General features: G+C 37.0%; 1 protein-coding gene across 1 annotated transcript; it reads left to right on the top strand.

The window, feature by feature from the left end:
• The first annotated feature begins 4,697 nt into the window (after positions 1–4,697).
• On the top strand, positions 4,698–9,983 carry LOC121302878 (arachidonate 5-lipoxygenase-activating protein). Its single transcript, XM_041233173.1, has 5 exons — positions 4,698–4,831; positions 5,467–5,566; positions 8,012–8,082; positions 8,437–8,518; positions 9,275–9,983. Exons 1-5 carry the CDS (start codon positions 4,699–4,701, stop codon positions 9,435–9,437), a joined length of 549 nt encoding a protein of 182 aa, XP_041089107.1. The 5' UTR covers position 4,698; the 3' UTR covers positions 9,438–9,983.
• The last annotated feature ends 4,114 nt before the right edge of the window (positions 9,984–14,097 follow it).

Here is a 14,097-nt window from a genome sequence, read left to right as displayed (position 1 = left end):
TCCATTTGTTATGTGACAAGTGCTCTCCTTTTAGAGGTACCAGATGCTATGTGCTGCTTCTTCTCTGTCTTCTGAGTCCGACCTCAACGCAATCAGTCATTCGATGGCAGGCCTTTCATTGCTGAGAAGGAGATCCTTTGTGACGTTTGTTTTTCCAAACAATACCATCATTTGAAATCTTCTATTTGTCCATGTAGATTCAACATAATTACAGTATAAAGATTAATGCTCATTAAAACAACCTGAATATTTTATCATCCACAACACAAATTATCAAGATTTTTTTTTTTTTTTTTTACTTTAGATCACTCTATAAAAGGTGTTGTTTTTAGTTTCATATAAATTCACAAGCATCTGAACATTTTTAGTGTTCTCGTCCTAATGTGTTGAAGATATCCTAAGACAGTCAACTGCAATCATTCTTTTGCTGAACTCAAGCTCCTTTTGCAGTTCAGTCCAAAATAATCATATGCTAAATGTCTGTGCTCACATAATCTGAGTCACTGTCTGGTCATGTCTGCAAATTACAAAATAAAAAGACTTTAGTGCCACCTAGTGTCCAGTATTAAAACAATTGTTTCTGCAATTGAGGTGAATAAACAAACTGGATGCATATGAATAAATGAATGATCCTTAAACAGATTCATAGTTATAAATATTTTAAGCAAAGTATTATTAGGCTTATCCATCATGTAATTCTTATTTATTTAAGATGTATAGGGCTTCAGTTTTAGTACCAACTCATGTTAGACTATTTGGTGGTTTTGGCAATGGTGGTGGGTTGGGAGGTTCCTTCCCTGGTGCAGTTATAGCACTTGAAAGGATGATGGAAGTGTGAATGTTTTTCATATAGATGACACCCCTTGGTCAAGGCTTAAGCATGAATTCAACAGAGCATGTGTGGGAGCACCTTGATAGGATCCATAGAAATATAAAAAAGATGGATCCACTGGAAGAATTGAAACGATTCTAAAAGGCAATCCATATTAATACTGTCTGCAGATCAAGAATCAGATCCACCCAATCCCCTCTCCACTGGTTTTGCATTCTAACCTATGCACTAGTTTGCAACTGTTTATTTTAACGTGAGCATATAGCTGCTGCATATTATAAATGATAAGCAGTCTCATTCTCGTTCTTGTTTGCTAGAATCACTTTTAACAGGTTGTGACACATCATGTTGTATTGCCCCTGGCTCCTTAATGTGCTGTACACCACAGCCAATAGGGGCAGAATCTAACAGTGCAGCATTAGCAGCACAGCAGAGCCAATGTCTTTTGACAAGGAATAGTGCATTATACTGTATAATATGCTACCAATCCAAGTATTCTCCGAGCACATTAAAGCCCAGATGTAGTGTAACCTAGTGTCAGGTTTACAGACTCTCAGGTACAGGTAACTTCAACTCCACAGCTGAAACTTGGACAAGTCTGGACCTTACACAATTAACTTGAAGTTTTCTGTGCAATCTAAACAACAAACATGTGAACACACAAACTGCACAATGCATGAAGATTGTACTGATCTCCTGTGTAATAAAGTTTAAAAATAATCTAGACTTTTAAATAGTTTAATGTCAACTACAGTATGTGTCTGATGCATGTTTGCTCTGTAACCAAGTGTGAGAATGGGAGTTCAGTCAATGTTCTTTTATTGCCAATGCCAATAACGTGCCATTTTATTTACTAGGGTAAATAAATGTGAATAATCTCAATCAAATCCCTAAATTGTAGACCTTGATATACCTGGTCCAAAGTGTATTAATGCAATGTCCTGTCTGTTTTTAAAATTAAAATCATCAATCTCTCAAGGTTTATGGGTTATGAATAGTTGTCATTTTTGTCTTGATTATTGTGCTAAAAATATATCTACAATTGTATTATCAGCGGTAATTCCTGTATACAACCTATTTTTCCTGGATTTCTCCATTAAGAGATTCTGGTGGGGGCCAAAAAAGTACTACATAATTTAATTGGGCCAAGGAAAATTACTGTAATTAAGGTTTGTGACTGTGTGGGTTTAGCTGACAACAATTGTTCAACCCTAAATCAGGAGCATTTTCTAAACTAATAACCCAGCCAATTCTCTAGTAGACTGGGAACCAGCCTGTGTGTTCAGGAGACCGCTACCTGCCTACTAACCAGAAGATGTTGCCATTGAAGCAGCAGGCTTACATTACAGCAGACAATCCAAGAGTAGACAGTGACGGGTAGCAACAGAAGTGGGCAAACCCTGCCTCTGCATCCTGCATTGCTGACAGTGTGACTGACTGATTAATAGGTATCAGTATGATGGCAACCCTGGTGACACCTAAAACAAAAAAGAGGCAATGCTTTATTGTATAAATAAGTATTTAATTGACACGCAATGACCCATTTATTGAAGTTCACTCCTGTGTTACAGTTAAGTTAAGCAGTTAAGTGATATGCAATAGATACCTCTAACTTAATGAATGTGACAAAATATCAGTGTTATTATTCAAACTTAACCAGTGTTTTACACCCATGTATTTTTGTGTCTTAAAGATGGAACAAAAAACTACTGAATATGACAAAACTTGTAATAGCAGTCTATGATTGCTTGTTAACATGTAACTGCAGATGAATACATAGGTAATTACATAGCAATAAAATACTTATTAATGCTACAAAAAACTAAAACGTTGCCATGGTCACTTTGTGATATTAAAAAATATTTATCTTAGGGAAAAATAAACTATGCTGCAGTTACCAATTCAACACATTTTTCTTTAATTAAATCTCAGATGTAATCTGTTCCACTGAAATTCATTCACACAGTACATATGGGGTGTGGGACCGGGTAATGCAGACTAAGGCTGTATTTTAATTAAATTAAATCTGTAAGACAACAATTAGTTCTGAATATGTTTCATAATAATAAAAAAGTAAATAAAAATACAATAGCAAAACCCAAAAGTCATTGTTACTGCTAAACTTAAAAACAATTGAAGACTTAACTCCAGGCATTAAGGAATCCAGTAACAAGCCTTCCTGCTTGATTTGAAGCCTAAACCACAATGTGTCTGTGTTTACAAAATTGTATTCATTCCTTTTTATAACAAGTAGGAATGCCTAGAACCACCAATAATCAATGCAGCTGCACCAGGAAGCTGAGGGCCAGGGGTTCCATTGTAGATGTAAAAGAGAGATCTGTGTGTGTTTAAGAGAAACAGTGCCATGACCTTTGTGTATTTCTCTTGCAGGATAATAGCAGATGAACCTGATCTAATAGATGGCATCAGTTAGAAGAAAAAAGACTTCCCCGAGCAAAACTTGAGAAAAGCACTTTCTTGTTATGTGCATCCTTGTTAAGCTGTTAGAAGTCTGACACACCTATCATAACATTGTCAATAGGGGGCATCCCCTGCAGTCAAGACAACACTTACTTGATGAGTCTGCAAAGGTGCTTAAGATGTGACCATTCCTTAATGAATACAACCTCAAAGTGTATTTTACCTCCTCTTAGTTGATAAAGGACCTTTTATTATGCATCCCACAATACATGGATACCTGACGTTGAACGAGGGGTAATTGGCCGAGTTAAAGGACAAAAACCTTTTACCAGTTATATGTTCCCTTTCACAAAAATGGAGCAGAGTTTTCTTTAGTAGATCTAAATCCTGGAACATTGTGTTTTTTATTAGGCCCCTCCGTTACTATGTTCTATTGTAAGCTCTGTCCCACTTGGCAACAACAATAAGTATTAAAAGTGTCCACTAGAGGGACCGAGAGCACCACTCAATAATTACTGTGAGCCACTACTGTAAAATCAAATGAATAGTGTAATATAGTTTTAAAATAATCCCATGCTAACCCTGACAAAGTTTGTACTTTATTATCATATATTCATTATACTAATTCTCAATGTAGTTTGATAAGGGTCCTATAGCAATATGTAATGGGTACTGCAAGTGAAACAGATATCCAAGATGATCAGCATTCCCAATCCAAATTCACCACAGGACCCACACCAGCATACCCCAGCTTTCAACAATAACATGCTCTTCCCTGGCAATGTCAATTTTGGTTGGAGTTTGTTTTTCAAAAGTGTATATTATTAGGTCTTGGGTAGTAGAGATATTATTGCATAGTACACCAAGTACTGTAATTAGGTAGGAGAAACTAAAGGCACAGCTATAGTTTATAAACAAACACATACAAAAATATCACAAAAACCATGACATTTACCACTTCAGAATCAATGACACATTCACTATCCCTCCTCATCAAAGAGGTCATTACCAAGTTCCTTTTCATTTTTCTGTACATGAAAAAAGTAGTGTATATGTATGTGATATACAGCACGTTAGCACTGCCTAGACACGAAACGCGCTTTCAAGGTGTTTAATTGTCCTGGAGGGTTATGTGACGGTTCCTTGTGAAACATCAGGAATTCATTAATACAGAAGCACCTGCCAAGTGAGGCTCTACTATCCACCCAGATCAGCTGTCTTTTGTGAGTGAAACTGACTTTCATATATCACATAATATATGTAAGACATTGCATTTGCATAAAACTGAGGCTAAATGGGAGTAAATAGCAGAAAAAAAGAGAAAATATACAACAAATGTTGCTGTTCAAGATAATCAAACTAAATGAAAACCTCTAGTGGTGTCCCAGCCTTGCAAAGGAAATACACGTATCTCAGTACGAACGATAAATAGACTTCCTCTTTTCATGCATGTGATACCACCACCAGCACACAGAAGGGAAGCAGAAAGTGTTTTCACTGGTTCTAAAATGGACGAGGACATCCTAGAGAATATAGTGCTGCTTACCATAGTAACTCTGCTGAGTGCGCTGCAAAATCGTAAGATGATGATCTTCAATTTGTGACTGTTCTGATAGTTAGAGATTTGCAATTGAGATGGGTCTTTAATTTTGTTTTTGAGATATATATATATATATATATATATATATATATATATATATATATATATATATATATTATATATAGATACCTAGAAGAGAGAGAGAGAGAGAGAGAGAGAGAGAGAGAGAGAGAGATAGATAGATAGATATAATTATTTAAAATGTAGTAACAAACAAATATGAAGCAGTTATATTTTGGTAATAGCTATCATTTTATTTGGTCTAATTTTAGGTTGTAAAGTATTCTGTTAGAAAGTGGGCATATGTACTGCTTAATTGTTTTTGCTGTAACATTAGCATACAACTTCTGTTCATGTAAAAGGTAGAGTTTGAGGTGAACTTGAAGGAATTAAAAGGGAAAACAAACATCCCAGCTTTGTACTGCAATGCTTTGTATTTCTTTTATCAAGACTTTTTTTTTTTTTTTTTTAAATACATTTTAGAGTTATTTAAGAATAGTGTGTTTATTATGAAAAGGACAAATGGTTTATTCATTTTCTTGTACGCATATGAAAAGACAACATGGAAATTGTAGACCAAACAAGGTTTTACATCTTGATTGCTTCATTTTAGTATTCTTTGCTCAGAAAGTGGAACAAGAAGGCAAAACTCACACTTCAAGAAGTTTCCTGAGACCAGGAACCCCTGCGTTTGAGCGTGTCTACTGTGCAAAGTAAGTCATAGAAACAGTGGTCTTCCTTGTCTCTAAAGCCAGCAGTGGTAACACTTGTGTTTTTTGTGCATCCAGGGTATAGACCAAAATAAAACAAATTGTAAAATGTGTTTAGAATGTGTACTGCAATGTGTATGTGTAAACTTAAACTTCTGATTTAGAGTACTGGATTAACTTAGAGAGAGAAAACCACCTTGAAAGCCCTTTCGTGGCCAAAGAGGAGCTTCGAACTATTGAGGTTTGTGATGCCTGAAACAAAAAAATGTAATTCTAAACAAGAAGAATCCATTAGTTAAGATAACGGTGACATTTCAGACCACTAGCAAGTTTCTATTTAGAATACTGTAACTGTATATTTCATAATGTCTTCTTGGTGTTCATGTGCTGCATTGGGCTTATGATAAACAGGGAAGGCACCAGCACAAATAAAAGTGTGAATCTCTGGAAGTATAATCATGTTTTAAATGATGTTCTGTTGTTGGAAATACAGTACATGATGAACAAACCATGTTTAGCAGAAACGCAGCAGTTTTTGTGGCTCTTGTTTCATTCAAACATTCAAAGTACTATTATGCTTGTTGTAATAACGTTTGCAGGCTAGTGAAGAGTAACTAGAAGCAGATACAATCCCCCATTGTTTTATACAAGTACACAGTCTAGTAGAAAATGATTTTGCATATCTGTCTGTATTATTTGTGTTTATTATTTCCATATAAGGTGCATTCTCCTGGTGGACTATTGAGAACACTAAAGCATGCAATGCCCATGCGGTTGAACTTGCTTTGACTCTACCTGTACTCAAGCTCATCATGCATGAAGCAGACATGCTCAATGTTCAGTGAATTTAGCTTCAGTCAACAACACGGGGAAATGCACATTGGAGCAAAAATTATGGTATCAGCTATTTACTCAAAGTTGTTTTAAACTAAAACTGATATAATAAGTAATCTTCATAATGCGGCTCTATGACAGAGTTCACCCCGCCCGTGTGCATTATATTATTTGTTATATTATTATTTAAAACATATTGTTTGTGTTTCTAAAAAAACCATAAATTTTATTGTTAATTTTTTGCAGCATGGATGGAAAAGTTTAACCCCATCCATGCTGCAAAAAATTAACAATAAAACTTATGCAGAATATATCCGTCTCCAGCCTGATTGATTAATTCATTATTAATTTGGAGACAGTCACATATATATAAACTCACCTGCTTAAAAGGGGAAAAGTGGTGCTTTGCCCTTGGCGAGGTCAGCACATATCACCCGACCAAACTACTCCATGGCAGGAGGTGGAACTGCTGGTCCCAAGGAGGAAGAAGGGAAGGAGCAGTCATCCCTGGAAAAAGCCAGTGCAAGCTCCAGTGCCCATGAGGGAGGAGCCCGAGAGTCCAGTGCCCAAGGGAGATCTCTGACTGGCTGATGGACCCTAAGGGGAACTTTCAGAAGGCCCTCGCGATGATGGTTGACCTGCTGTGGGCCAGAACAGCAACACCATCCCGCGTCCCTCTCAGACATTGCAGCCGTTGTAATCAATTCCTTGGCTGCAGATGTGGGAATGCTGCCACAGGTTCGATTACCACCCCCTTCCTGGATGACCGACTGACCCTGGAATGAACTGTCAAACCATCCAGTCCGGGGCACACTGTTCCAGTTAGGAATGCACACTGGCAGAAATGTGTTCAAATCAATTTCTTTGGAAGAGGAAGTGACCTGATCATTTTCAATATGCAAATCAACATCCACCAGAAATACAACAGCTGAAGACACATTTATATACAGCCTGCTAATATAGGCGATTGTGGACTTTGACTTGTCTAAACACGGCACCTTAAAACATAATACATAATCATAATATCATCTTTTTATTCTTTACTAGAGGTCACCATGGTTGATTCAAGATTCCTTTGGCATGTGTCATGATCTTTATAGATTAGTTGAAAGAAAAGAAGGGCCCCAGAGAAATCCTGTTTACAGTTTAAGTTTAGGGATAGATTAAGCTGTAAAAAAGGAAATACCAGCCAAGGGTACGCTTGTGAAATTGTTTAAGTAAAAACAGACAGGAGTGAAGAAATATTGCACAGTGTAGTAACTATCCTCTTGAAGTTTCACCATTCAAACTGACAGTCTGATTACTTACAATCTGTAATTTTTTTTTTTTTGTTTTGTTTTGGTTTTTTTTTTGCGTGTGTATTGGCTGCATTATACAATGACCATAAATGTAGTGAGAATTGTAAGTGTAAAATAACAGAACCGAGACCAATACTCAAAATAAGACAACATCTCTTTTCTCTTTTTAAACCAATAAGATTTGGCATCTTTATGCACCAGAAAAAAAAAAAAAAATATATATATATATATATATATATATATATATATAAAAAAAAAAAAAAAAAAAATTAAAAATGAACTCCATTAAATAAAGTATAATTCATTTATTTTTCAGCCAAAACTGCATGGATGCTTATCCAACCTTCATTGCTGTCCTTTGGAGTGCTGGGATATTCTGCAGTCAAGGTAAAACAAAACATGTGACCTTTGAATACTGTACAAAAGGTTAGCGAAGTGGAAACACATGAAATACATTGAGAGCCATTATTTTAGCTTTTTATGTTTCTGTGTTTTAGTTATCTACCTATAACTATTAACAAGCCTTTATGAGAATTCACTGCAGCAACACGATTTTGCTAAATGCCATTAGGAACTAAAAAAGTTTTTGTTTGTATTCTTACTTTTATGCTATTCTTTCACTTTGCAAAGGTACATTTTCACTGACAAGTTAACCTCTTTAATTAAATACCAAGACTAGAATACAGTTTGTTTACTTTGTCGCTGTATTTTTGAAATGACATTAATTCTCAATCATTTTAGCCCCTGCAGCCTTTTCTGGGTTGATGTACCTGTTTGTGAGGCAAAAATACTTCGTTGGCTACATGGGCGAGACATCTCAAAGGTATTTATCGAACACTGAAAATGTGCTCAGATCTCCTGCTGTATTGTTGTGAGTAAACCAAGAAGAAATGAAGGCAGACACATGTTTCTCCTAACACCGTTGGAAAGCTTGACTTTTAGCTGTCATTGGCTACCTACTTTAATGGGGTCACACATACAGTTGTAAGGTTAGGGTGTGCACCAAGGATCACTGGGCATAAAAATAACCTGTATTACATTTCTTGGCATAGGCTGGTAATAGAGTGTAGGACCACAATTATGATGTCACTGCCCTTATATATTACAGAATACATGGCAGGGAATGCGGTTAGCTTACAGTAAATAGTAAGTCATTTTTAATTGCTTTTTTTCACATTTCCCTTACTTTTTTCAGTGTTTGCAAATCATTTGGAGTGGTTCTGTAAGTAGGGCTGACAGTTGAAGAGTCACATTGTAACCACATTGAAAAATCATTGTTAGCCAGCATTGGAGGAGAACCCAGAACTACTCAGTGATTTAAAACCCCATAAAAATAGTGAGCAAAATGTAACAAAAGCAATTAAAAGGGTATTTGAAGCTACTTCCCATTAATCTGTTATGTGGGACAGCCTTTTTGCACATGTGTGTGCTACATTCTGTAGTTGTTTCTATTAACTCTAATATGTACATATATGTTGTACAACTAAAAACCTACTGAGTTAAAAAAAAAAAAAAATTTATGACATCATCGTGCTACCTCTTGTCAGCTTATTCTGTTCCCCTTTCTTTTCCCTTGCAGTACCCCAGGTTACATTTTTGGCAAGCGCATAATTTGCTTCCTGTTTCTCATGTCTGTCGTTGGAATTGCCAACTACTTCCTCATCGACTATTTTGGAAGTGACGTCAAGCAGTACATTCAAACTCTGGCCAAGGCATCATCAGCACTGCTGCTCATCCCCTAAGAAAACCCGTTAATCATGACAAAAATGATTACCTGCAATTGAATCCAACACAGTGTATAGGTTTCTAAATGCATTTTTGAAAGCACGTTTGTATTTTTTAAATGATTTCTGGTACCAACTTTCATGCAGTCTTTTGCTATTTCACTTCCTAGGTTATTTTCCCTGTATTTTTGAGGTTTCTGCATGTTGCTGGCTGCAGATCACGTCTACCAATGTGGAAAGCAGCTGGTTGACAGGAAAGAAGATGATCAAGGAGGAAATGTAAGACTATCTGAAAGTAGGGCTTACAAACAGAGATTTACTTAACCTAGTACAGTACCAGATTCATTAAAAAAAAGAATGTTTCTTTTAAAATTGCACAGATATTTCAAGTGTATGATGGGTAAGATTTATAGATTTATTTTGTCAACTACAACGCCTTTAATCATGTGTCCAAGTAAACTTTTAAGTTTGTTCTGCAGTAAAAGTTATATTACAAAGTCTTGAAGCAATGTCATTTATCATGCTGTTAATGCGGCCAATAAAATTAACCTGGCTTTTTATTTATTTATTTGGGTTCTATTTCTTCTCCAAAACTGTTACCTGCCTGGTAAAATGGGTATATTTTAGCAAATTATTCAGACAAAACTAATTAGAAATATAAAGAGACTAAATATGACGGTTATTTGCCCATACAATAATATTTTTCTCTGAAAAGTACTTTTTCACTTTGTTCATAATGGTGGTGGAAGCCAACCTTATTATGATTGCTATAGACGGCTCCTTTAATCAAGCGGAGCTCCCCTTTTGTGTTATGTATGCCGCGACATCACAAATTACACGACAAACTCAAAAACATAATTAACCTTAAAACACATCTAACTATAGCAAGCAGTTGGACCAAATCAAGGTTTGTTATTATTAGAAACACTTGTCATTGGATTGTGTAACAGTAGTACAGTAGATACAGTAATCATAGGGCAGCGATAGTGTGAAGGTATGGGTTATATTGACATTCACAGTATATTAGATTATAATATTACTTAAACAGAATACATTGTCTTTGGCGTGCTTTGATTGAAATGAACAGAAAAGTCCTCAATTTAGTGTACTGTGAGATACAGAGTAAAAGACAAAACACCACCTTATAAATCTTTAATAAGACTTCCCAAAGAGCAAACTGTTCACCATCTATGATTGCTTACTGTCATTGTCAGGTAACGGCTCGAGTGGTTTAACACATCTTTAAAAAAACAGAAACTCGCCATCTATTTCTAATAAGTGATTATTATTGTAAATGTTCAGGAAACTCAGTTCCCCAAAAGTCCATGTCAAAATCTGTATGTAAATTTTAGATTAATGTTCACTGTGTTTTCAGCTTTTCCCAGACAATGCACCCAATAACACTGGCATGTAGGCCATGTATATGCAAATATATACAAATAAGCAGCCTTTCTTTGAACCCCACTCATGCTCTAAAAATGTTCAGACAATGTGAATAAGTTGATGCACTACCTGTTACATTGCTTTTAGGAACCTGGTGGCCGGTTTAGCTTCCTTCCTGTAATGTCTTGAAATACCTGTTTTTAGTGTGTGAAACTCTGTGACAAAATCCTATTTTTACCATGAAAAACAAAACACAGCCTTGAACCTATCCTTCACGGCTGGTCTCTGCCCTTGAAATAACAACCCAGGCTCGGAATACTGCAGTCCGCCATTTCCTTGTGCACGAACAAACAAAGAGTTCACACAAGTAAACCATTTAAACAAAACTCTTCTATAAAAAACAGTACCCAAGCTGTGGCTGTGGTGCATGAACTGAACTCTCTAACATCCTGTTCCCTGTTCCACTGGGCAAGCACGGTCACTGACTCATCTCTCACTGATAAAACATGTATTTGTTCTTTTATAATAAGATGTGGTCAGGGGTTAATTGGCAATGGGTAATGAAATTGACCACATTCCACACTTTGCTAATAAAACAATGCAAACACTCCCGACTTTTTCAATTAATTAACTGAGCACGGAGAATTGCACTTCATTAATTCAAGTGCTGACCTGTGGGCCCCTGGAATAATTAATTGGTAATTGAATCCCAGCACAACAGTTGGGCTTATAGATGCACGTTTTACTCACTCAGGGTTTGTTGGTGTTCGGTGAGTAGGGAACGGGAGAGAGAGGAGGATAAAGAGTTAGATATTTCAATTGCTATTACGTGCTGGTGGGACCAGCACTGTACTTGTTTATTTAAACTCACCGATGTTTGTTATGTGTATCTAGCTGCTCACCGTTTTTGTTAAGTATTAGTCCGTTTTTTGTTTGTCTGTTTGCACTTTTGGCTTCCAGTGCCGTGTCCTGTGTTTTTGTTTGTTCATAATGGTGGTGGAAGCCAACCTTATTATGATTGCTATAGACGGCTCCTTTAATCAAGCGGAGCTCCCCTTTTGTGTTATGTATGCCGCGACATCACAAATTACACGACAAACTCAAAAACATAATTAACCTTAAAACACATCTAACTATAGCAAGCAGTTGGACCAAATCAAGGTTTGTTATTATTAGAAACACTTGTCATTGGATTGTGTAACAGTAGTACAGTAGATACAGTAATCATAGGGCAGCGATAGTGTGAAGGTATGGGTTATATTGACATTCACAGTATATTAGATTATAATATTACTTAAACAGAATACATTGTCTTTGGCGTGCTTTGATTGAAATGAACAGAAAAGTCCTCAATTTAGTGTACTGTGAGATACAGAGTAAAAGACAAAACACCACCTTATAAATCTTTAATAAGACTTCCCAAAGAGCAAACTGTTCACCATCTATGATTGCTTACTGTCATTGTCAGGTAACGGCTCGAGTGGTTTAACACATCTTTAAAAAAACAGAAACTCGCCATCTATTTCTAATAAGTGATTATTATTGTAAATGTTCAGGAAACTCAGTTCCCCAAAAGTCCATGTCAAAATCTGTATGTAAATTTTAGATTAATGTTCACTGTGTTTTCAGCTTTTCCCAGACAATGCACCCAATAACACTGGCATGTAGGCCATGTATATGCAAATATATACAAATAAGCAGCCTTTCTTTGAACCCCACTCATGCTCTAAAAATGTTCAGACAATGTGAATAAGTTGATGCACTACCTGTTACATTGCTTTTAGGAACCTGGTGGCCGGTTTAGCTTCCTTCCTGTAATGTCTTGAAATACCTGTTTTTAGTGTGTGAAACTCTGTGACAAAATCCTATTTTTACCATGAAAAACAAAACACAGCCTTGAACCTATCCTTCACGGCTGGTCTCTGCCCTTGAAATAACAACCCAGGCTCGGAATACTGCAGTCCGCCATTTCCTTGTGCACGAACAAACAAAGAGTTCACACAAGTAAACCATTTAAACAAAACTCTTCTATAAAAAACAGTACCCAAGCTGTGGCTGTGGTGCATGAACTGAACTCTCTAACATCCTGTTCCCTGTTCCACTGGGCAAGCACGGTCACTGACTCATCTCTCACTGATAAAACATGTATTTGTTCTTTTATAATAAGATGTGGTCAGGGGTTAATTGGCAATGGGTAATGAAATTGACCACATTCCACACTTTGCTAATAAAACAATGCAAACACTCCCGACTTTTTCAATTAATTAACTAATTAAACAACCTTACTACACATTTGGCTGTTCAAAGGCGGCATTTTTGGTGCCAGGCTGTTTCTCCACAGCTAAGTCACAAAAACACGTTCTTCAAACTGTGCAGGGTCTCTGCCCCGTCACACCTTCTATGTCCCTACCTGCAAGCTGAGGTCCTCTGACTCTGGCCTGCTTGTTATCCCCAAGCAAAAGTGCACCACACTTAGACAACGCACATTTAGCTTCATGGCTTTGACTCTTTGGAACTCTCTCCCAGCTTTGGTGTGTGATGCTCCCACTGTCGCAGAAATGAACTACAGTACAATTCAACCTCCGATTTCAGTCCAAGTGTCGCAAATTACACCTCAGTTACATTGGCTCTCTGTTTTCAATTTTTTTGAGAATCATTCATTAGTAATACCACTGATGAAAGATAATGATGACATCAGAGAGGTCACTGAACAGCTATAATATATGGACATTAAAACTTGCTACTGTGCTACTGTATATGACCTACAGCATGCACATACACACCGTCATTCAAAATGTGGCCACGTGTGTCCCAGTACTTATTTGGAGTGCATGTATGATTCAGCTCAGTGTTGGAAAAAAAAAAAAAAAAAAATGTGTGGAACTTTATTTTGCCATTGTGTTGAGGAAGGAACATCACCTTTCATTTGCATACAGCCTTTTATAGAAGTTGACACATGTGCTGTGGAGGAGAGTGAAGTGAATTCATCTTTTTAAAAAAAAAATTATTTTTATTATTTTCACCCAATTATTATTTAGGTTCAGCTCACCGCTTCCACCCCTGCACTGACTCAGGAGCGGCGAAGTTGAACACACTCTGTCCTCCGAAGCCTGTGCCGTCAGCCGACCGCTTCTTTACACACTGCAGATTCACCATACAGCCACCCAGAGCTACAGCATCAGAGGACAACACAGCCCTAGGCAGCTTACAGGCAAGCCCGCAGGCGCCCGGCCAGACCACAAGGGTCACTGGTGGAAGGCACCCTGGCAGACCTAGACCCTCCTGGTGATGCTCA

Source organism: Polyodon spathula, chromosome 30 (assembly GCF_017654505.1).
Source record: "Polyodon spathula isolate WHYD16114869_AA chromosome 30, ASM1765450v1, whole genome shotgun sequence".
Lineage (NCBI taxonomy): Eukaryota > Metazoa > Chordata > Actinopteri > Acipenseriformes > Polyodontidae > Polyodon > Polyodon spathula.
This window is presented reverse-complemented; position numbering and strand designations above follow the sequence as displayed.

Bases quoted from the DNA above. Each gene is read 5' to 3' on its own strand.
- LOC121302878 (XM_041233173.1), top strand. From the start codon at position 4,699: ATGCATGTGATACCACCACCAGCACACAGAAGGGAAGCAGAAAGTGTT. The intron at 4,832-5,466 runs GTAAGATGATGA...GCTTCATTTTAG, and splicing joins GCTGAGTGCGCTGCAAAATC to TATTCTTTGCTCAGAAAGTG. The intron at 8,083-8,436 runs GTAAAACAAAAC...CAATCATTTTAG, and splicing joins TGGGATATTCTGCAGTCAAG to CCCCTGCAGCCTTTTCTGGG.